Source organism: Hypomesus transpacificus, chromosome 23 (genome assembly GCF_021917145.1).
Source record: "Hypomesus transpacificus isolate Combined female chromosome 23, fHypTra1, whole genome shotgun sequence".
In the NCBI taxonomy this organism is placed as follows: domain Eukaryota; kingdom Metazoa; phylum Chordata; class Actinopteri; order Osmeriformes; family Osmeridae; genus Hypomesus; species Hypomesus transpacificus.
Window position 1 is genome coordinate 15,173,671 of NC_061082.1, and position 25,182 is coordinate 15,198,852.

Sequence of the window (25,182 nt, forward strand, 5' to 3'; positions counted from 1 at the left end):
CTATTGGGTCCATCCAATCCTGAAGTTGCGCAGAGAGGAAGGAGAGTTTCATCTCCTTTATCAAGGAGCCCAGAAATTGTCAGGAGAAATTTAAAATTGACCTTAGAATGTCAGTGGATCAGTTTGATTATCTAATGTCACATATTATCATTTAACAGATATTTTGTTATGTAAATTATTGCAGTCATTTAGGTGACCAGGACATTGCATGTATTCTATTAAAAGTCCAAGTATACTAGCAACTGAATGAATACACCCTGGTTGAGACGACGTTATCACTTTTGACAACGAATGAATGACATTAGCAACAAGCTATTGTTTAGCTAACTTGAACACAATACTATATAAACCTTCGTACACCCTTTGTCTTTATAATCCGCACTTTTCTTGTCATACAGTGCTCTGTGCTGCGAGACCAACTTGTCAGACGCCATTCTGGATTTTGTCGTTCGCTTGTACGGTGGCTCTGAATTGCCAAAAAAACTATCAAAATGCTGGCTACGGATGAGAAAAACGCAGAAAATCGAACCCGATCCTCACTTTTTTTTGACGATCGAAAATTTCGGAGGCAGTGTACAAGCGCAATTGACATAACGTGAGGTCGTTTTTTTTTTTTACGTGCGAAGATTTCGGATACAAATTTCGGACTCAGTGTGCAAGGGCCTTTAGACAATTCAGTGTATACGAAAATTGTAACGAGACAAACAAAAAGCCAGTCCAGAAATTATACTGTTACTAACTGTTTTTCATTGAAAAGAACTAAGATCTAAGATATGTTTACATTCCTCCTTTTTTTGTCTGTAATACAACTGACTTATTTGTGTTTATTTATCTTTTAAATACTTTAAAGCCACATGATTGAAACAATGCTTAGAGAGCATTTTGGATTTAGGTTGGACACAATTGGACAAATAGAGATGTAATAGCCTGTTCAGTTGGCTCAAAGTGCAATACAAATATTTTTTTCAAAAGCGGAAGTGATTTCTTGGTTTTATTTCTAAGTTAGAATAAGTATAACTCAATGTTTTAACAAATTGCAAAAGCTGAATAATTGTTCAAAGCATTCTGATTAATCAATGAAAAAATAGATGATTAGTCGACTAATTGATCTAATAATCGTTATATTAGTCGATAATCAAAATAATCGTTTGTTGCAGCCCTAAGTGGCAGTGTCGGTGGGGTGGGACATGAACTCGTCAATGGGAGGGAGGATGTTACAATAGAGGAGAAATGGGGGGGGGATGGGGAGCGGAGGTTGCGGCAGAAAGTTACGAGGGGAGGGGAGGTAGTAGGGGTTTGAGGGAGAGAGACAGAGAATTGGATGAAGGAGTGATCAGAAATGTGTAGTCAGATTACAGAGGTTAAGTCAGTGGTACAGTTACGTGTCAGGATGAGGTTGAGCTGCTTTCCTGCCTTGTGGGTCGTCGGTGTGTTCAGCAGCTTCAGGTCGAAGGAAGCCAGAAGAGACTTAAAGTCGACGGCCTGCGTTCCTTCGAGGTGGATGTTGAAGTCCCCAAGGAGTATCAGCGTCAGCATCATCCGGGAAGACGCTGAGGAGCATGTCCAGCTCCTCCACAAAGTCAGCTAATAACGCGTTAACGCAATCTCACTTTAACGCAACAAGAAAAATTGTGCCGTTAACGCAGGTTTCTTTTTGACCCTGGGAATCGCCTGTCGTCACATGACTCCGACTGCCGACGGTAGCTGAATGATGGAGAGAGGGCTTTTAGATGGGAAGTTCCATTTCAAAAAGTTGCGAGACGGCTTGGTTTGACAAAACTAAGGCTGTGTGTACCGATTGTCAGGCTGAGTTTAGTTATCACTGGAGTACTTCCAGCCTAAACTATCGCATGCAAGCAAAGCACACAGCTAGCAGCAGCAGTGTTAGCACTGTAGCAGTAGCAGCATTCGCTCCTGTAACAAATGGCAGACAACACTCGCAAAAGAAGCTGACTGAGTTCAACAAAATATAAACTGTCTTGTTCAATATTAAGGTCAATCTGTGGTTGCTTAAGTATCTGAAGTATGTTTGAGTGAGATTTGAATATTATGGAGCAGGATATCGTAGTAGGCTATGAGACAACATGTCTTAAATGTATTTTATTTTCCAGAAGTCTAATTTTGTAGATGTTTATTATAGCTACAGCAGTATACTTTGTGAGTGAATACAACTCCTTCACAATTTAAGTTGTATTCCATCTGAACTCCTTTATGGACATGATCAACCAGTTAGGCCTATTTGAAGTTTTTGAGTACACCATTTTATTGTTTCGTTTTTTTAAATCATTTATTGGGGTAACATGTTAACAGATTAAATAGTTTGCGATTAATCGCGATGAATAATGTGAAATAATACGATTAATCGCGATAAAATATTTTAATCGCTTGACAGCCCTACTAAAAATGCTTTGATAGGATCAGTTAGCATCACATAATGGTGTTCAAATGATTTGGCAGTAACAGAGAGTGGGGTGGATGTGTATTTAATATGTGGGGAAAGAAGCAAACCTGTCCCACCACCTTGCCCGGTTGAGCGAGGTGAATGAGAAAACGAGTGGTTGACGGAGAGAGCAGCTGGAGTTGCAGTGTTCTCTGGGCGGATCCATGTCTCTGTCAGCGCAAGGGCGTGCAGAGAAACATGGGATGCAAATTCCGGGATAAGGTCTGCTTTGTTCACAGCAGACTGGCAGTTCCAGAGCCCTATAGAAAGAGAGAGGGCAGGTGGAGAATATCTGGATAGGTAGCTAAGATTAGAAGTGGAACGTATATACTTTGTGACATATCTACGTCTGTGTCTGCAAGTGGTGTAATGAGCGGGAATGCTGAAGAAACACATGCTAGCTATGAATGTTCTAGGTGGATTAGAATACAAATTGAGGTTGATACTTATCAGAAGAGGTGATCCGGCCTCGTCGGCCATCCTCGGTGGACTCCCGCAGGTAGACTCCGTGTCTTTGTTCAACCGAGTCTTCGTGCACCAAGGCTGCCAGACAAGGCTGCCTCTGTAGTGCTAGCCGGTGTTAGACCGAATTCTCACTCCCCCGCAGAATCCCACTCCCCTACGCGTGAACGCGCACTGCCTTCCTAGTGTATTGCTAGTTGTAGTTTGAGCTTCCTAGTGTATTGCTAGTTGTAGTTTGACGAACCGAGGCGAGCCTATACGATTTGTATGTCGTGCTACTCGTAAAGTCAGAATTATTGTCTCAAGAAAGTAGACAAACTTTGGAGTTGCACTTGAAAAACGATGTTGATGTCGATGTATAGCCTATACTGTAGTATTATCGAAATGAGGGTAATAAGTGAATTATGTTGTAGTTGCGAATGCAGTTATGTCACTGTCTGGTAAAGCGAGAATCATTCTGTGTATTCATTTGTACGAATCACTTTTAGTAGAACTATTCACTTCTGATTCTTGATTACGTTGTACTTGCTATAGGCCTACTTACTAAATGCACTATATGCCAATTAATTGGCATAAAATCGTCAGGTAAATGAGAATGGCTACATCATTTTACAAATGTAGGCTATATAAAAAGGCCCCTGCTCACAGGTCCCTCCTAACATAATTCAACTTCTGTTTCCCTCTCAGTAAACTACTAGCCAAACAACTGCTTTGTGTTTACAATCATATCCATTTTATAGATCCTGCTTCCCACAGCCTAGTTTGTGTCTGCTAACTTGCCATGTACAGTGCTTGGTTTTAGTACCTGATTAGCCAAGTCTGGACCTTCCCTTTGTGAATGGCTAGTGAAAAACATCTCATAAATGATGACATTTTGATTAGTTCCATCACATTTATTTTTAACAAAAAACTATAATGATATATTTAACAAAAGGTAGAAAAAAAGAAAGAAAGTCATCTTTAAATGAGAGTTTTAACAAGTTTGAGGCTTGATCATGAAAACAGGTCAGGGATGTTTACGGCAGGCAGCACAGACATATACCCTCAGTTGGATTTGAGCACAACACTGATAGAACCTTTTGAGGCAGCTGTCACAGCCAACCTGAGATTTTGGATAAACATTAAGATTAATTTGTGGAATGATAATGAATGATCAAACATTAGGAATGGCAAAAACTGGCACTGTCACCTATAATAACATTACCGCGTATACAAAGAAAAACCAATGCTTCATTATAAATGTGTCTATTAGTGAAAAAAGTATTGTATTCAATACCATTTGACAAGCTATTACCCAGTTAGTGTTGCCAGCCATATTGTCCACATCCTGGTGTGTGTCTAATTTTATAATCACAAGATATGAGGGGGGGGAGGATTTCGGCAGGTATGAAAAACAGTGTTGCCAAAATCCTACTCCCCTTCTAACTTTTACATTTACGCAACTAGTATCAAAAGCTTTTTATTGTACACTCTACAGGGCATGAGGAGCCACCAAATAATTTTGGGGTGTGTCAAATTTTATAATCCCAAAATATGAGGGGGGGGAGGATTTCGGCAGGTATGAAAAACAGTGTTGCCAAAATCCCACTCCCCTTCTAACTTTTACATTTATGCAACTAGTATCAAAAGCTTTTTATGGTACACTCTACAGGGCATGAGGAGCCACCAAAATAATTTGGGGGTGTGTCAAATTTTATAATCCCAAGATATGAGGGGGGGGAGGATTTCGGCAGGTATGAAAAACAGTGTTACCAAAATCCCACTCCCCTTCTAACTTTTACATTTCTGCAACTAGTATCAAAAGCTTTTTATTGTACACTACAGGGCATGAGGAGCCACCAAAAATTATTTTGGGGTGTGTCAGATATTATACTCCCAAGATATGGGGGGGAAGGATTTCGGCAGGTAGGATGTTATCCACCATCATCCCTGTGCCCAAAAAACCAAGACCAACAGGACATAATGACTACAGACCCGTCGCCCTGACCTCTGTGGTAATGAAGTAATTTGAGCGCCTGGTGCCCTCATTGGGCTCATCTCTGACAAGTCTGATTACAGCTGGGAAGCTGACAACCTGGTGACCTGGTGCAACCAGAACAACTTAGAGCTCAATGCTCTTAAGACAGTGGAGATGGTTGTGGACTTCAGGAAGAATACAGCCCCATTCACCCCCATCACCCTGTGCAACTCCCCAGTGAACATTGTGGAGTCCTTCCGCTTCCTGGGCACTATCCTCTCCCAGGACCTCAAGTGGGAACTGAACATCAGCTCCCTCACCAAGAAAGCACAACAGAGGATGTACTTCCTACAGCAGCAAAATAAATTCAACCTGCCAAAGACAATGATGGTGCACTTCTACACAGCCATCATTGAATCTATCCTCGCCTCCTCCATCACCATCTGGTACGCTGCTGCCAAGGACAAGAGCAGACTGCAGCGTATCATCCGCACTACTGAGAAGGTGATTGGTTGCAATCTGCCTACCCTACAAGACCTGCACACCTAGAGGACCCTGGGGCGAGCAAGGAAAATTGTGAACACACTCTGTTTCAGCCACTCCCCTCCGGCAGAAGGCTGCGGTCCATCAGGACCAATACCACACACCACAAAAACAGTTTCTTCCCATCCGCTGTTGGCCTCTTAAACAAGGTTAAGGGCTCACACTGACTTAAATGACTTTAATCGCAATCTGCACAGTGACAACTTGCCACATTGCAATTTGCACTATATTGCACTATTTGTATCTTTTGTACTATTTGTATTTTTATATTGTAAATTTTGGCTACTTCATATTTTATTCTAAATCCCCTTAGTATTAGCTAGACTTTGTACCTTTTGTATAGTTAGACCACATATTTCAGTTTTAAGGTTCCTATATATTTAATGTATGCATACACTTACAATGTATGTATGCCAAAGTAAATTCCTTGTCTGTGCAAACTTTCATGGCAATTAAAACCCTTTCTAATTCTGATGAAAAACAGTGTTGCCAAAACCCTAACCCCAGTAAATTGAAAAGAAATACTCAATATCTGCATCATTAAATAGTTGATTAGAGTAGCAGTTGGTTTTTATGTTTGTTAAATTGGTGAGGTATCGTGTGAGATAAAGAGAACTCATACACAGTAGCCTACTGCAATGCATACAAGGTGAAAATAATGGGGCATTAAGTTGTATTAAACATAGATGAACAAAGCTCTATTTGAACATTTCAGGGATATAGGGTACAGATTAACCCACTAGTAAGATGACGGTCACAATGTTCACTCAGCAGAAACACAAATGCACTCTCATGCATTTGTGGATCGTGCTGTGCATTTGTGAATAGTTTTCCTACAATAATGGCCCCATACATACCCTCTGGCCTGGTTCAAGTATCGGCAACTCTTTTGCTCTGTGTCTTGCTCCATACGCTTCCTTTTGATTCTCTTTCAGCTTTGTGTCTTTTATTCTGAAAACATGGAGATCTGGCCACTTTGGCTTGAGAATTAGTGGTGGGGCTGGAACTGTAGATCTTAATTTTCGTCCCATCAGAAGTTCTGCTGGAGAGACTCCGTGAGCTAATGGGGTTGTTCTGTAGGCTAAGAGAGGTCTCTGATGATCTTGATTCTTACTCAGTATCTGCTTCACGGTTCTGACCGCTCTCTCCGCCTCCCTGTTGCTCTGCGGGTATATGGGGCTACTAGTGACATGTTCAAAACAATGTTCCCTCAAAAAAATATTCTGCTGTGAGCAAATAGAAATCTGTCTTTGCGCAAAACTCAGTACTTTGAGCCAAGTTTGCAGAGAACTCCGCTAGCTTCTTCGTAGTTAAATATATCAGAAAGCTTCACCAGCCCACTTGGACCATCGCTTGTGTCCGTTTGAACAATTTCATCAAGCCAATTGTGTTTAAATGTAAAATTGCCCAATTTTTTGGGCGCTTGTAACAAGGGAGTAGGTTTGGTCTCAGCTTTGGTAGGGACACTTGTTTGTTCAGAATGTTTTTATTTCATACGTAGGGTAGGTAATTGGTTGAAGTTTTATAGAGCTGTACTAGGCCTAGCTGTTACATAATCTGTACTGGACTTCTCAGCAATGAAATAATATATGATGCATACATTTGGGCATCCCAATTTATAGCACCTTTTTACTATCTACAAGTATAAGTGTGAATGATAAAATTTATGGGTAACATCGTCTAAACATCCCTTATAAAACTGCTATTTAATGCAATACTTACCAAAATGAACAAATCAACTTCTCACCTTAACCCCTGATGCTGATTCATCACCAACCTACTCTACATCTGTATCTTCAGGGCGCCGTTTTTCCTGCACAGCAATTCATCAATTTAATACAGACGCTAACCATGCTTAGTTGTCTGCTGACATTGGTCGAGATTACAAGAATAGGCACATTACTTTCCGAGGGATCATATAGGCAGACATCCCAAGTCTCCCGGAAGGTCAGGGAGTCTCCCGCATTTCAATAGTGGCCCCCTGACGCCCGCAAATGCTATACAATCTCCCGGAAATCTGGGATTTTGTTTTTCGAGCGAGAGACTGTGACCGGCTCAGTGAACACAGACACACACAGTGTGGATGATGTGAGTAAGACACTCCCATACAGTAGAGAGAGACCTGTGTACAACATTCCATTCTTCTCTCATTGAAACCAAATGTCTAAAATGTAATCCCTTGACAGTGTTTCGGGGGGGGGGGGGGGGAGGGGGGGGGGGGGGGGGGTATACGTGCTGGTTGAGGGGGTACTTCATGCGGGGGGGGGAGCCTCCCGGAAATGAGTCTTTGCAGGTTGGGATGTCTGTATAGGCCTACTTATTACCAGTTAATATCACTTGTGAGTTGCTAGCCTGCTGGTACTAGGCTAAACTAGCACGGTCCCATTATGTGGGAAGGTTAGCTTTATCTTTCTGGCTTCAACAAGACAAGCCGCTGCTAACACACTGGTCGAAAGATTGCAGACGCTAGGGATAGCGTTATATTTTATACAAGCAAAAGTTACATGTTCTACTACACTAACAACTTTAAAAACACGTTTCCATTGTAGAATTCGTTTCCATTGTAGTGGGTGTCGATGTAAGGCTAGCAGGTTCGCACTGTGTGTGTAGTTTTCCTACTAACTAACAATGAGCTTCTTGATAGCTACTTAGTCTCTGGGTGTTGAAAACACTTCTGATATCTCTCTTCTTTTTGGGTGACATATTCCTATCTATAAAGCACACAAGGGTCAAAAATATCAATGCTGAAACCAAACAAAATACTAATATGAGGCTTCATTATTTCCTGGCGTACTGCCAGCTCTCTTTTTGCAAGTCACGATTGACTACATTTACATTTAGTCATTTAGAAGACGCTCTTATCCAGAGCGACTTACAGTAAGTACAGGGACATTCCCCCCGAGACAAGTAGGGTGAAGTGCCTTGCCCAAGGACACAACGTCATTTGGCACGGCGGGGAATCGATCCGGCATCCTTCTGATTACTAGCCTGGCTCCGTCACCGCTCAGCCATCTGACTCCCATCTGACTAAGTGTTTCTGACTGCCTGCCACTTCAGCCAATTAAATGACATCATCTTGTCTCGCAGGTTTGAGGGCGCATTGTTTAACTTGAAATGTATTTTTTACTTTTCTGGGTGACGAATAAAGTAAAGCAGGGGCGGATCTAGAGATTTTCATTCGGGGTGGCAATGGGGTGTCAGAAGGAAGTTGTTGGGTGGCCTCCTGGAGGCGAATCAAACCCAAAGTAGGGGGGTACAGTACTCCCTATGGTAAATGATTAGGCTAGAACATTGTAGTTTAAATTAAACAGTAACATTAATATAATTTATTTAAATGTTCTGTAATGTACAAATAATATTGTTCCATGGGAAGATTGAGGTTCATGTTGTTTAATTGTAACTTGTTTCACTACATGCTCTTATGGTTCTTCCTTTTGGGACTGTTTTTTCACAATGTATGCTTCATGTTCTGGCTACCCGCAATGTTTGGGGCTATCTCGTTGTTATGATCAGAAACCTATGCACTTTTGTAAAGCTCTCTCTTGGAAGTCGCTTTGGATAAAAGCGTCTGTTGTTTTGTTAAAAGCTTGCGTGTAGTCTAGAGTGACATTGAAATGTATGAAGTGGGCTTTGCCGCATTTCACCGATCAACTGAACATTTATTGGTTTTATGAAGTAATTTTATTAAAAGTTATATTTTTATTGAAAAAAATACAGATTTTATTTTGTGCGCGGTTTGGAAATCTAGTGCGCGGGTCCTTCAACTGGTCTGCGCGGTCACGCAGGCGCGCAGCTTAGAGGGAACATTGGTTCAAAATCATATTCTTGGGCAAATTTTAAGAACTCAGAATCAGAATTCAGTTTAATGGCCAAGTATATTTACATATACAGGATATTGTCCTGGTGATTGGTGCATAGGACATAAAACACATAACATAACAACAAAATAGCAAAAACAAGAATGAAAGACAAAACCATTGTAAATCATTTGATTTACAAGATAGAATATTAAATAATAATAAATAATTTGGGCATGTGCAGGGCTAAGATGCAGTGAATTGGAAATGGCAAACCCAGTCAGTGCAGATGCAGGGGACTTGTTTGTGAGCACCACTGCCGTGGGGAAAAAACTGTTCAGGTGGCGCAAGGTTTTGGTCTTTATAGCCCGGAACCTTCTGCCAGATAGGAGTCTCTGAAATAGGTGGTGACTGGGATGGGAAGGATCAGCGATGATCTTGCATGCTCTCTTGCTAGTCCTGGAGTGGAACAGGTCTAGGAGAGACGGCAGGTCGCAGCCGATGACCTTCTCGGCTGACCGAATGATCCGCTATAGTCTGCCTTTGTCCTTTGCAGTAGAGGCAGCGAACCAGATGGTAATTGATGAGGTGAGGACTGACTCAATGATGGCTGTGTAGAACTCGACCATCACCTTCTGCGGCATGTTGAATTTTTTTAGCTGCCAAAGGAAGAACATCCTTTGCTGGGCCTTCTTGATTGTGGAGGTGATGTTCTAACCTAACACCTTAGGTCCTGTGCCATAATTGTTCCCAGGAATCTGAAAGACTCTACAGTGTTAACTGGGGAGTCACACATGATAAGGGGGATGGTTGGGGCTGAGCTCCTCCTGAAGTCTGCTACCATCTCTACTGTTTTACAGGCGTTCAGCTCCAGGGGATTCTGGCTGCACCAGAAAGCCAGGCTGTCAACTTCTTTTATGTAGACTGCCTCGTCCCCATTGGAGATTAGTCCAATGAGGGTTGTGTCATCCGCAAATTTAAGGAGTTTGAGAGAGGGGTGGCTGGAGGTGCAGTTGTTGTTGTAGAGGGAGAAGAGTAAAGGAGAGAGCACACAGCCTTGTGGGGCTCCAGTGCTGATGGTCCGGGGCTCTGAGACAAGCTTGCCCAGCCTCACACGCTGCTCCCTGTCTGACAGGAAGTCAGTGATCCAACTACAGGTGGGCTCAGGCATGCTCAGCTGTGTTAGCTTGTCTTGGAAGAGAGCTGGGGCGATCGTGTTGAATGCCGAGCTGAAATCCACAAACAGGATCCTGGCGTAGGTGCCGGGGGAATCGAGGTGCTGGAGTCCCATGTTAATTGCGTCATCTACAGACCTGTTGGCTCTGTAGGCAAACTGCAGTGGGTCGAGGAGGTGGTTGGTGATGGCCTTGAGGTGGGTTAGCACGAGGCGCTCAAAGGTCTTCATCACTACAGAGGTCAGGGCGACTGGTCTATAGTCATTAAGGCCTGTGATCCTCTGCTTTTTGGGAAAGGGGATGATGGTGGAGGTTTTAAATCAGGCAGGGTCCACGCATTCAGCCAGTGAGGTGTTAAAGATGTCCGTGAACACTGGAGACAGCTGGTCCGCACAGTACCTTAGTGTGAAGGGAGAGACAGCATCTGGTCCAGCTGCTTTGCGGGGGTTATGTTTTTTTAAGAGGTGTTGACATCCCTCTCCTGAATGGAGAGAGGTGGGATGGGGGGAAGAGGGCTGTCTAGGATCATTCTGTGGGAGAGGGTGGTGTCTTCGTCCAGGCTGGGAAGAGTAGATGTGATAGCTGTGGTGGGGACAGGGTTAGGAGTGGTCCATTGTCTGTCGAATCTGCAGTAGAAGTCATTCAGATCATTTGCCAGTCTAAGGTCTTCCATAGAGTGGGGGGATTTGGTTTTGCAGCCAATGATGAGGTATGCAGATGAGGCGAACTGCGGCCCATTGTCCGTCACTAATACTTCAGGGATGCCAAATTTGGCGAAGATGACTTTCAGTCTCTCCACTGTGGTTGCAGTTGTGAGGGTCGGCAGATTGGCTACTTCAATGTACCTGGAGAAATAGTCAATCACTACCAGGTAGTGTCCTTTCCCCCACTGAAAGATGTCTGCAGCTAACCTCTGCCATGGTCCAGCTGGTAATTGTGTTGTGATCAGTGGCTCTGTGTGGTAAGCAGAGTATTGGCAGCATACCTTGCATCTTTCCACCAGCTCTCTGATCTCTCTTGATAACCCTGGCCACCAAATGGATTGCTGTGCTTTGGCAAAGCATTTTGTCATTCCCTGATGGCCATGGTGTATTCTCTCAAACATCTCTCTGCGCATCGGCGCTGGGATGAGGATTCGTTCTCCCTTCAGGAGGATCCCATCAGCCACATGTATGTCTGCTCTGTATGGCCAATACGGTAACAAAAGCTCAGGAACTGCTTTCCTCTGCACGGGCCACCCTCTGTTTGTGTATGCTCGGAGTTGTGTCATTGTACCATCTCTGTTCTGTAAGTTTGACATGGTCAATGAAGACTTGGCACTCTCTTTCCAGATTGTCACATTCTGTGCTTTCTTCAGGTCCAAGGGGTGCTCATAACAACGCGTCAGCTGCCACTAGCTGTTTTCCTGACTTTCTTGAATAGCCTCAACTCGCTGTCCTGATCGACACACCACCATGAAATGATCTTTCCTATTGCATCTTCTACAGTCTGCCTCTTTAGCTGGACATTGTTTCCATGAGTGCTGAGGGCTTTTACCACATCTTTTACAATTTTCTGTATGACATTTTTGTGTTGGCGCCGCCATCTGAAATGTCCATGGTTTTCGTGCAGATAGTGCACCCACATTTGCTTCCTTAATTTCAGTCTTGTGTCTAATCAGAGGGTGTTGTTTTTTTTTCTTCTTCATTTAGTCGGACTTGTGTTTTTGTTTTCGCCAATGTGAGATTAGGATCTAATTGCAACTTCTCTGACAGTTTGGCATCTCTGATTCCAACTACAATCTACTCTTATAATTTCTTCCAGCAAAACGCCATTTTACATTTAGTCATTTAGCAGACGCTCTTAACCAGAGCGACTTACAGTAAGTACAGGGATATTCCCCCGAGGCAAGTAGGATTGAAGTGCCTTGCCCAAGGACACAACATCATTTGGCACCACAGGGAATCAAACTGGCAACCTTCATATTACTAGCCCTATTCCGTAACTGCTCAGCCACCTGACATTATACCATTTTGACAATGCTCTGCAAGCTAGTGAACATCATTGATAAAACTTTACACTGTTTCACCTGGCTGTTGATATCTGCTATTAAATTTGTCTCTCTCTTAAATGACATTGTGTTTGCCAATGAAATACTCACTCAGGGATTTGCACACATCTTCATATTTCTTTCTCCGAGTGTCACTCAATGTCAGCGTGTGATGGGGAGGTTTTCTGGAGAAGGCAGGCCGGAAGGAGGCACGACAAAGTAAAGGAGTTTGATTCTCTGGTTTATTAGTCGAGTACCCGGATCAAACAATCAGTTCAAGACAAACTGATGGCATGAGTCCAAACTCTGTCTCTCAGCCATGCTTAAATACATGAGTTGGACAGTACAGATATAGAATGCACAGAATTGCTTCCTTAACGGGTCTTCAGTGGGCAGTACACTTATACACTAGAGTATTCGATAGCTGAGGTAGTCGTCAATTACGACAATTAACAATTTGTACATGATTTGCCTCACAGTCTCCTAACTGTCTGGGCTGTGTGCTATATATTTTGCTCAGAGAGAGGCCTCGCTGCAGCACCTATTGACCTTACAGATACTTAGGCTGTACATGTACACAGAAAATCTGCCTTACAGCGTGTACAAAACGTCATCACTTTTCTCCATGCCCGTATAGTAGCGAGTTGACCTGATACCCCTCAGTCTTTTCTGATAGTCCAGGAGCTATCCTAAATCGCTCAAAGTGCCTGTAGCCATTGCCTCCAACTGTTTGGCTCATCAAAATTGAAGCTTGCCGGGGGCGGTATCGAAAATATCTGGTCCATTCTGACCTATGATTCTGACGTTATCCCTCTCCTTTTCTTATCGAGGAAAAGTCAATAAGCGAGCAGCTAGTTCTCTTGCTTAGCAGCTTGCTAAATCACCACTGCAGGCAAATTTGAACGTCTTCCTGACGTTCCCAATTGCACTTTTGCTTTACCCGCATTATCATCCCACTTCTGACACCATGTACAATGGTATGATGTGAACTAGCTCTGTTATACCAGACAGTAACGACGATGTGTATTCTTCATCTATCCAGCTTCGTACATTAGTCATTACTCAATGGTCAAGCACACCCTAGTGGCCTGACGTTTCACTACAGTTACAGCAGAACCCATCTACGCAGAGCCTGTTCACTCCCTATTAAGCCCCATTGTACCGAATTTGGTTGCAGTTCAACTGGAGGTGATCGCGGGACAGTGCAAAATGAATGGGAGTCTATGGAGCTAGACGGCTAAATTCGCAACAAAAAAGCAGTGTATATTTTCTTTGCCTCCCCTTTTGAATGCAACATTCAAATTACTAGACAAAAAGCTACATAATGAGAAAAGTGGATTTTGAGGGGTATAGCTCCATAGACTTCCATTCATTCTGCACTCGCTCGTGAGCGCCCTCACATGGAACCTCGAGTGGAACTGTAACCAGTTCAGATGCTGGAAGTTTCCAGAGAGTGGTAGTTCTCCCCTTATTAGACAGTGGCTGTTTATCAATCCGAAGAACGCAAGTATGTTCTTTTGAAGAACGTTCTTGCAAGAATCCTTGTGAGAACGGCCTTGCAAGACCCCAAGGACGGAGAACGAATTGAGATGCGGGTTTTTCTTGGCTATTTCGCAATACCCTGGACTCGCCGTCTAGATTATTGAAAAGTCGGAACAAATTTACAAATCAGCCGTTTCATCAATAAAATAAGCAAATTTTCAGCAACTACATTGCCCATTTTTCATCACATTATAAGTCAGATGCTAATTTCCACGTAACGTTTAGCTTAAATATGAATTTTGAAGTTTGTCCGCCTCTCCTGACATCTTGCAATGACTTCTGGGAAATCAGATGTGTTCTCGCTGGCTAAGTCACCATCCGAGGTATTTTTGGCGTTCTTGTGTCAACAAGAATGTGTAATAAGGGAGAACTGCCACTCTCAGGAAACTTCCGGGTTCTGCACTGGTTGCAGTTCCACTCTAGTTCCATATGAGGGCGCTAATTTGAATGTTGAATTCGAAAGGGGAGGCAAAAAACACAATGCTGGGTGTCTCAATGTCACAATGCTCTGTCGTTTTTTTTGTCTTAACCAGTTAATTAGTAGCATCAGACATTTGTGAACGTTCGAAAGCGGGCCCCACAGAGTACCGTCACACATGTGTGATTCTGAACATTCCAACCGGCTATTTTCCAATAGACAAAAACTATATGACAAACGCTATAAATTTACAATTAGGAGGCTAACAAGTAGCACTAGCAGGTAGTAGCATAGCTACGAGTATTATGCTAAGTTGCTAGGTAATGGAAGCTAACTAAAGCTAGCTCCTGGGGAGGCAAACTGTCAGGCCCTCGCCAGCTCTCCACTAGTGTCCCACAGGGCTCCGTCCTTGGACCCCCCCTCTTCTCTCTGTACACCATCTCACTTGGACCAATCATCACCTCCCATGGCTTCTCCTACCACTGCTACGCTGACGACACGCAGCTGTACCTGTCGTTCCCCCCGACTGATCCGGGGATGTCAGCTAGGATTGAGGCCTGCCTCACAGACATTTCCGCCTGGATGACCGAGCACCACCTCCAGCTGAACCTCGCCAAAACAGAACTTCACATCATCCCAGCTAAACCCTCCATCTCCCACGATCTGTCAATCACACTGGGATCTGCGACGGTGACCCCTTCATCCTCTGCCAGGAACCTTGGGGTTACCATGGATGACGAGCTCTCACTCACGGCCCACATTGCCGCAGTCTCCCGGTCTTGTAGATTCACCCTCTACAACATCCAGAAGATCAGGAGATACCTGTCTGAGCACTCCACCCAGCTGCTAGTCAAAGCACTGGTCCTCTCCAAGTTGGACTACTGCAACTCGCTGCTCGCTGGTCTCCCAGCATGTGCAACCCGCCCTCTTCAGAGGATTCAGAACGCAGCGGCCCGCCTGGTCTACAATCTACCCAGACGCTCCCATGTTACCCCGCTCTTCATCTCTCTCCACTGGCTAACCATCAACGCCCGTATCAGATTCAAAACCCTGGTACTGACCTTCCGAGCAGTGAACGGGACTGCACCCGACTACATCAAGTCTCTCCTGCAACTTTACACCCCCACCCGTCACCTAGCCACCTGCCGCCACCAGCCGCCTGGTGGTCCCACCGCTCAAGACTGCCCGGTCCCAACACAAGCTCTTCTCCTGCCTGGCCCCCCAATGATGGAACCAGCTCCCCACCTCCATCAGGGACACTGACTGTCTCCCCACCTTCAAGAAAAGGCTCAAGACGCACTTGTTGAAGGACAACGGCACTTAGGAATGCTTGGCTGGACCTGATGTTAGTTTCCTCCAGGATCACAATGACTCTTATTGAGTGACTTGTTGCTGTTGTAGGTTAGTTATAACGAAGTTAAGTCTTTTACTCGCTGTGAAATATTTTACTGTTGATTGTTCTTCTACAGGTACAGTCCTGCAATTTTTGTGGTTCGTGTTGTTTTAATTTGTAACTTGTATAACTGCATGCACTTATGGGTCTTCCCTTTAGGCACTTGTTTAGTTTTTTCACAATGTATGCTTCATGTTTTGGCTGCTTGCAATGTTTGGGACTACCTTGTTGTTATGATCAGTGACCTATGCTCTTTTGGAAGTCGCTTTGGATAAAAGCGTCTGCTAAATGCATAAATGTAAATGTAGCTAGCTTCCGTTTTGCAAAAGCGTCAGAAATATTTTGAACTCACTCGTTAACAGGTTAAAAAGCCTTTTAAAATGTCAATGACGTCATACACAGCGTATGACCAGAGATACTCCTTTACGGCACGCTCTGGTCACTTCCGTTTTTCTCCCGAGGCATCGACAAAATAGCTGACAGGTTAGGCTCTCCCTGTCAATACACTATGCTAGAAAGAGTTTTGGCTTGCTAATGTTGTTGCTAATGCTCTGACATTCTGGTTCCGCTTCGGATGCCATTAAGAGGGATCTCTGGTCGTAGTCAGTCCTTCACTAACCAATCAGCATTCATTAGCAGAATGCTAGCGTGTTTAATGGGCAACAACGACTCACCCTGTAAGAAATCAAAAGGACATAAATTCAAATTTCGACCTATATTCCATAGTTGAACACATAAAAACTACAGTCAAATCTGAGATTTCTCAACGACAATCAGGCGAAAGAGACAAATTTAGCCATTTAGCCCCATAGACTCCCATTCAATTTGCACTTGACCGCAATCACCCCCAGTGGAACTCTGGTGTAACTGCAACAAAATTTGGTACAATGGGGCTTAAAAGGGAGTGGACAGGCTCTCCTTAGACAGGCTCTGCTTGTGTTCTTTGGATCGGAACCGTACTTGGCAATGAAAGATGACGTAAAACGAGTTAGCAAGAACACAAGAACGCAAGAACGCAGAAAAACGTGCATTGATAAACAGCCATTCTCTGGTTACAGCCAAAGTCTGCGACGAAGGTGCCAAAACAGGAAGTAAGGTCATATCTCAGTTTTTTTTATTTTTCTCTTCATTAATCATCAACATATACATATTTTTTAGAAAACGTTTACATCTCACAATGTATAAACAAAACTCTATGGATACATGTGAGGAAACACAGTTTAAGCCAGGGGTGAACTTGTAGCTTTTTTGTATTCAATCTTATCCAGAGTAATACCATATAGTTTAATTTGTTTAATAAAATGTGGCTCAATTTGGCTTAGCATTAGCCCATTTTCTGACGTGAATGTGATATTTCACCAGCAAGATAAGAAGCTGTATAAGAAATAAAATTGTGTTTGTGGAATCAATAGTATCTTGTAAAAAATAACATCAAACTTTTAAATTTGTATTGATTTTCCAAACAACTTAGACATATAGTTAGATACATTCATCCAAAATATCCTTGAATATATAAACCGAAAGAAAAGATGGGTTACAGATTCTTTAGCAAAGCCACAAAAAAGAAAGAGTTTTCCATATCCAAGTTAAAATGTTCACTTAACACCCACTTAACACCTTGACAGGGTCAATTCTGTGCAATATTTTAAATGAAAACCACCTCCCTTTTTTTCAATTTCATTAACCATACGTCTCTCAACTTATGTCTAACCTGTTTGGTCCATTGCAATCGGACCATGGTCTGTTTTCTCTGTAAGTCCGGTTTGTTTGGAGAGGTGAGAAAAAAATATTTCATTATTTATAATAATGATGATGATAATAATATTTATGGTTACATTAAATGTATTACTTGTGTCTTAATCCCTAATCTTTTGAGTTTATCATACAGTATGCACTATATAGATTCAGTCATTTATATTAAAAAAGACAAACCAACTAGTTCAAATAGTCTATCAACAGAAGAACATGTTAAAACACCATGAAAATCACAACAAAGTTTTTAAGATAAAGATGTATTTGATTCCAAGCATAACAAAGGGTATAACATTAACATTATTTACCAAACACTATTTATTTTATCCTAAGCGACTTCCAAGAGAGAGCTTTAGGGCAATTCCATGCAAAGGTCACCCTTACCATAGAAAAAAAAAGTTGTGCCCACACAAATATAACTGTTGTTAAAATGTTCACTTTTTTGTTGCATGTAACCACTCTGATCTAAATTTATAGACAATTGCACTCTTTTACATAATATACAAGTTGTGCACTCATGCAAAAAAAACATTTGTCAAATGGTTGTTTTGTACCATTTCAAGAACTGGGTAAATGAACTCCAGTTTTCAATAAAATGTAACCATTTAGCATTTTCCTGATTGACAAGGGAATGATAGAGCATTGTGTATGCTCAGCTTGAGTTAAAAGCACAACTCCTTAAATGCATTAAGCCTCTTGTTTATGAGTCAGTGAGTTCCAAGGCTCATGTCCGTAACGTTTTGTAGAATAAGTTTATGCCTATCAAACAGTGCCGATGCTACAACATCCAAAGTTTCTGTGCAAAGCTTATTTATACCAATGGTTAGTTTAATTAACAAATCTTGCCCCTTTGTTACTTTTAAAAACTTAAATGATGTGTTATGGACATGACGTTACGGATGCTACACAATGTAAATCTTCACAATACACTGTTCACAACACAATGGAAATGTTCTCAAATGAAACGCCAAAGCTAACAATCGTGTTTTCGGCTGTTATAACCTCTTTCACCGACGTGTTTCAGTGAAACAGACATTCCAGTCGTGATTATAGTCGGATGGGTCATAGACATTACACCAAAAAATAAATAGTATGATGCCAGTAGTTGTATGTACATTCTTATGTACATTCTGTTTATCTTCACAATCTAATTGTGTTTAATTGTTGTTTCATAAATGTTTCATTTAGCCATAATGTTTGACAGTTTGTTGTTTGAGGGTAACATGACGATCGACATCTTCTCCAGTGATACAGACATTTCGAGTAGCCTAATTGTCTTGCCGTAACTGTCTTTTCCATAACCTCGATCCCCGCTCCATGTTTGTAATATTTTCTTCCTACTAAGAGGCAACTCGAAAGTGCTTGAGGGACTCGATTGGTTTAGCCATTTAAGGCGGCGCTCTGTAATCTGCTCGCGCTACCTGTCGGATCAAGCTGAGGTAGAATTTACAGCTTAGATCTTAAAGGGGTCATTGACTGTGTTTTGGGGGTATTTCACACAGTTTATTTTTTAACTCAATGTTTTTAATTTCAGTGCTTAATTAATAGTTTAATGTTGAAAATCACTATTCATGTAGGTGTTTTATGTAATTTGCAGAAGACTGGTCCAGACGGTCACATCCATGACGTTCAAACGTCATATCTGAAATGCTGGTTTCCCAAAAAAGACCAATATTTTAAATAATTTTTTTTGTGTTCATTACTCAAAATCATTTGTAAGACTGTGTGAGAGTATTCACAGCTAAAGATGATTGTGACCATTCTGAACTTTTATAATAGTAAGTTGACAGCAACTCCATCTGAAAAAAGATAAGGGGTCCTTTTCTTGTACCCAGCGCAATTGACTTTTGTGACGACCCTCCATTCCACTGGGTGTCTTCTTTCTTTAGTGCTGGTTGTCTTTCAGGTGCCCTGTTGGAGTGGTGGGTCATCAGGCCTGATGAGCCACACCGTGCCCGGTCTGGCTATATTAAGACTACTCTTCCAGTTCGGGGGAGAGCCCTGGCCAGTTGCAGACGGCTGACTCTCACTGGGATATTGACTTCCGCGATTCGTTAACGTAGTGTTATAATAAATACCTGTCATTTTGGTCATCCCTCGTCTGTCTCCCTCGTTTGTTGACAAGGCTCAGAGGCAGGCTGCGTCACATGGGGGCTCGTCCAATTGTGTTTGACCTTTTGGGTGTGACGCCATAGGTGTTTCGTAGTGGTAGCAGCAGTGGCTGTGAGTGTGAATTGTTTGGGAGAGCGACGAGTGCGGTGAGTAGTTTTTGGTATTTGAATAAGCATTGTGTATCGTGCATTGTGTAGACGGGCAGTTGTGCTGGTTGAGGGGCTATCTTGTTATCGGTTGTGTGCCGCTGAGATCTGTCATCTTGTAGTCACGTCAGTGGTAAGTTGCCGTGTTCTGTCCCTGGTAGGATAAGAGCGTCTTCCCTTTGGAATTCGTTTCGGGGGTGGTTAATGTGGTGTGGAGTGGTTAGTAGCATTTGCTCGGGGACACTCCATAGTTGCAGTGTGAGGTCGCCAGTTTTTGGTTGCCTTACCGGACTATCGGGCTTGGTGTTCTAAGGATCCCGCCACAGAAGCGCTTGAAGACTAGGGGGGAGATTATTTAGGTTTTTGGGTAGGCAGTTAGAGGGACAGGCCTCGGTAGTACCGGTTGACTGGCAAGGCTGTGAGCTCAGTGGCGTTATGGTTTCTGATTGTATTGACAGATTGTTCTGATGGCCAGTGTGGAGGATTTTCTCAAAGCTCCTTCGGAGGAGTTGTTGAGTGGCTGTTCCAGAGACCAGCTGTTGAAAATCGCGGAGCATTATCATGTGCAGGTCGGGGATAAGAGGTCGAAAGAGGGCCTTAGGTTTAGCATAAAAACGCATTTGGTAGAAGCAGGGATTATCACAGAAATTTATGCTGCTGCTGATTTACCTGTTGCTATAGAAGCTAGGTTTTCTTTTGACCAGAACAGGGAATTGCTTTTGTTGCAGATGGAGAGAGAGAAAGTGGCTCTTGAGAGAGTAAAACAAGAGGTTGAGGGTAAAAGACTTGAGCTGGAGGCGCGTAGGTTGCCTGCTGTAGCTATGGGTGTAGGCCAGCTTGGTCATCTTGCCCCTGGTCATGGGTTTGATGTTGCCAAGAATCTGCGTTTGGTTCCTCAGTTTCATGAACAGGACCTCAAGACTTTTTTCTTGCTTTTTGAGCGGGTAAGCAAAGTAGAAACTGGTCAGACGCTGACAGCACGTTACTTTTGCAGTGTGTTTTAGTAGGTAAAGCACAGGAATCCTACTCTGCCCTCACCGTCGCGGACAGTAGAGTTTATCTTAATGTCAAGGCTGCAGTGTTCAGGGCGTATGAGTTAGTGCCTGAGGCGTATCGCCAGAAGTTCCGTACATGGGAGAAATCGGCTAAACAGACGCATGTGGAGTTCGCCAGGGAGCTAGTTTCTCATTTCACTCGGTGGGGTGCTGCCCTGAAAGTTGACACGTATGAAGCTTTGTGTGATTTGATTGTGCTGGAACAGTTCAAGATCTCCATCCCTAGCCACATTGCTGTTCATATCACTGAGCGTAAAGTGATGACTGCTGCAGAGGCTGCTGTACTGGCAGACGAGTATGTGCTTACCCACAGGGAAAACCGTGAGCTCTGTTCTCGTGATGTTGGGTACAGGGGGGGAAGCAGTATGTTTCGTGCAGGTACAGAGAGGGAAGCATTTAGTCCTCGCTCAGGTAGATCAGAATTTGCTACACGTGGTCAGATGGAGTTTGACTCAAATACATGCCATTACTGTGGGGGCAAGGGCCATTGGAAAGCGGAGTGTCCTAAAGCTATACGTGGAGGCGGTAGGGGACAGGTTTCACCAGCACTGTTTGCTGGTTCTGTTGACTCGACCAATTATGTTTCTCCCTGTCAACAGGTGCAATCTGGAGTGAAAGGCAGTTTGGGGTCAGATTTCTCTGCGTTCTTGTCGGACGGCTTCATGTCACTTGTGGGGAGTGACATCACTGTACTGGTAAAGATTCTGAGGGACACGGGGGCTTTTAACTCATACATAGTGAGCTCTGTCTTACCTTTTTCTGGAGACTCTGATACAGGGGACCAGGTTTTGATGCGAGGTATGGGTTTGAGCGTGTTCCCTGTCCCACTGCATAAGATGGTGTTCAACTGTGGGTTGGTCAAGGGTGAGGTGGTCCTGGGCGTGCGGCCTGCATTACCCATTGAGGGCGTGGAGGTCATAGTGGGAAATGACCTGGCAGGTAGCCGTGTGTGGGCTGGAACTCAGCCAAGTCCCATTCCTCCGATAGTGACATCCTCACCCTGTGTTACAGGAGAACCCGATGAGAGTGCTCAGCGCTTCCCTGGGGTGTTTACTGCCTGTGCAGTGAGACGGGCTATGGGCCGTGCCGGGTCAGGGCCTGAACCTGCATCTGAGCAGGAGGGGGCAGAAGAGAGGGTGCCTATTCCTGACTCTCTTTTGTCAGTTTCTCGCAGTGACCTGGTGGCGGAGCAGAGAGCTGATTCCTCACTGAGCCAACTGTTTGACTTGGTTCTCACCACTGAGGAAGGAAGGAGTGCTGCTAGTGGGTACTTGCTTCAGGACAAGTTGCTGGTGAGGAAATGGCTTCCACATGGGGATAGCTTTGCTGATAATCCCGTGTTTCAGGTAGTAGTTCCTTTTAAATTTCGTGGAGAGGTTCTGAAGACCGCTCATGATCAGTCAGGCCATTTGGGAGTTAGTAAGACATATGAGTACTTGCTGCGATATTTTGTCTGGCCCTGTGTAAGGAGGGATGTGTCTAGTTATGTCAAAACGTGCCATACATGTCAAATGACCGGTAAACCCAATCAGGGTATTTCCCCGGCTCCCTTATACCCGATTCCGGTGGTGGAGCAGCCATTCGAGCACCTGATAATAGACTGTGTGGGTCCTCTGCCTCGTTCCACTGGGCCGTTGACAGTGTTGCGGCAGACTTCAAGTCAAAACTATTTATTATCAACACCCTTGCGCAGAAAACCAACCCAGCTCTGCCATATAAATCTGCTCAAACCCTATTATGCTCGTGAGTCAGAGGATTCTGTATGTAGTAGTAGGGAGCTGAGAGGGTCTGTTAGTCCTATTCTAGTCGCGGTCCCAGTTGTTAGTGCACATTTTCCTCTGCAGGAGGATGACGGGGTTATATCGCCTGATGACAGTCTGTTGAAAGGTCGGTTGAGAAACTCTGAGACACTGCGTGATCTGGAGTCTATGTTTGGTCGCCTGTCTGAGGAGAGTGGTGCTGAGCTGTCTGCTCTTGTTAATGGCTAACCTTCTTCATTTGGTGATACACCTAGTAGAACACACTTGATGGAGCATGACGTTGATGTGGGCGAGGCACAGCCAATCCGTCAGCGTTTCTATCGCGTGTCTGAGGAGAAGCGTAAGGTGATGGACGTTGAGATAAAGTATATGCTTGAAACCGGTATCGCAGAGCCGTCATCCTCTAGCTGGGCGTCTCCTTGCCTCATTGTAGACAAATCTGATAAGAGTCCCAGATTTTGCACAGACTACCGTAAGGTTAAGGGAGTCACCAAACCAGACGCTTTTCCCCTGCCACGTATGGAGGATTGTGTGGATCCGGTCGGTTCAGCCCGGTATGTTGGTACGTTTGATTTATTGAAGGGTTATTGGCAGGTACCTCTGTCCAGGAGAGCGAGGGAATTTTCAGCCTTTATAACGCCTTCTGGTCTGTTCTCTTATTCAGTGATGAGCTTTGGGTTGCGGAATGCACCAGCCACCTTCCAGCGCCTGATGAACATGATTGAGTCTGGGCTTGAAGGATGTGCTGTGTACCTGGATGATGTTGTGATTTACAGTGATACTGGGGGGGAGCACGTGGTTCGTATTGAGCAGCTGTTCGACCACTTGCGTAATGCCCGTTTGACTGTAAAGTTGGCGAAGTGTGAGTTTGCTAAGGCCACAGTCAGATACCTGGGCAAGGTAGTTGGGCAGGGGATTGTGCGGCCCTTCAGGCTAAAGTGACTGCCATTGAGCACTGTTTTTGCAAGCCTACTGTTTGGACATCCGTTACATCAAAGGCTCTGAAAATATTGTGTCAGGTGCCTTGTCGAGAGCACCTTGCTCTTAAGTTCTGTATCCATTTAGTCTTTGTTTGGCCTGCTCTGTCTGTGTGTCTCTGCTTTCCAAAAGCGTCTCTCTGGTGACTAGGTGGCGGGGTTGGCTAAGGTTGGCGGTTCCAGGTGGGGACGTTTTTTTATGGGTGGGAGTGTGACGACCCTCCACTCCACTGGGTGTCTTCTTTCTTTATTGCTGGTTGTCTTTCAGGTGCCCTGTTGGAGTGGTGGGTCATCAGGCCTGATGAGCCACACCTGTGCCCGGTCTGGCTATATCAAGACTACTCTTCCAGTTCGGGGGAGAGCCCTGGCCGGTTGCAGACGGCTGACTCTCACTGGGATATTGACTTCCGCGATTCTTTAACGTAGTGTCATAATAAATACTAGTGCTGTCAAACGATTAAAATATTTAATCGCGATTAATCGCATTAATGTCATAGTTAACTCGCGATTAATCAATTAATCGCACATTTTTATCTATTCTAAATGTCCCTTGATTTCTTTTTGTCCCATTCTTTTTTCAAATTTTAAAGCTCTTATCAACATGGAAAAGTGGTTCGGATTGCTTCGTGCAAATATTTTTTTTATTAAAAACAACATTGCAATCGCCTGGCTTTGACGAGGGGGCGGAGAATTCGCATGAATCGCATCAGCTGTGTGCTTGGCCATCAAGTGGTATTTCAGACTGGACGTGCTGCGATGATAGCTCAGTTAACAACGACAAAACACACAGATCACTTTGGTCTTGTCAATGGAACCATTTGGCAACTTTTTAGAAGTAAACTTTCCATTCAGAATCTTATTGGCATCCATTTCGGCGTCTCGCGCTCGCCATCCACTTAAAACGTAACGTTAGCCTACTACCAGAGAATGTCTAATATCCATAAACGGGCTCTGCTACTACTCTTTAGCCGGCTCGCAAGCCAAACAAGTGTGTGTAGCGTGCCTGTTGTTTTATTTCCGGTCTAGCTAGATCCGCAGTGGTGTTGTAGTCTTTCTAACATCGGTAATTGTTGCATCATCATGTGAAAAAAACTACAAAGTTTGCTAGGCCAAAAAGAGCGTTAATCGCGCGATAAAAAAATTGACGCCGTTAATTTGGGTTTGCGTTAACGCCGTTAATAACGCGTTAAACTGACAGCACTAATAAATACCTGTCATTTTGGTCATCCCTCGTCTGTCTCCCTCGTTTGTTGACAAGGCTCAGAGGCAGGCTGCGTCACACTTTGTACACTGACGCAAGTATCATTCCTATTTTGCACTCAGCAGAAAGCAGACTTTTCTCTTCACAGACGCACGTCGGTAAATTAGGGAAGGAACTTGCGCTCCCAGGGCAGTTCAGCGAAAAGAGGGGGCATGTTCCTGCGCAAACGTTCGTTGGTGTTATTTTGCAGTTTGCAAAAAAAATTACGCCACAGACCAGGAAAAAGTTAGTCTAAAGTCAATGGCGCGTTATTCAGATGCTATTTTAAGGGTGCATGCTTGGCCCGTGCGCACTACTGACGAGGCCAGGCTCCTTTTCCTGCAAGCTACGTTACATTTCTTCCATGTCAATGATTGAAAAGAG

General features: G+C 43.8%; 1 protein-coding gene across 1 annotated transcript in view; it reads left to right on the forward strand.

The window, feature by feature from the left end:
* Positions 1-22,775: 22,775 nt before the first annotated feature.
* The window catches only part of si:ch211-218d20.15, a 57,439-nt gene continuing 55,032 nt past the window's right edge, over positions 22,776-25,182 (forward strand). The window contains exon 1 of the mRNA XM_047046340.1: positions 22,776-23,143. Coding sequence (XP_046902296.1) covers positions 22,849-23,143 — 295 coding nt within the window. The 5' untranslated portion in view covers positions 22,776-22,848. The remainder of the gene's footprint in view (positions 23,144-25,182) is intronic.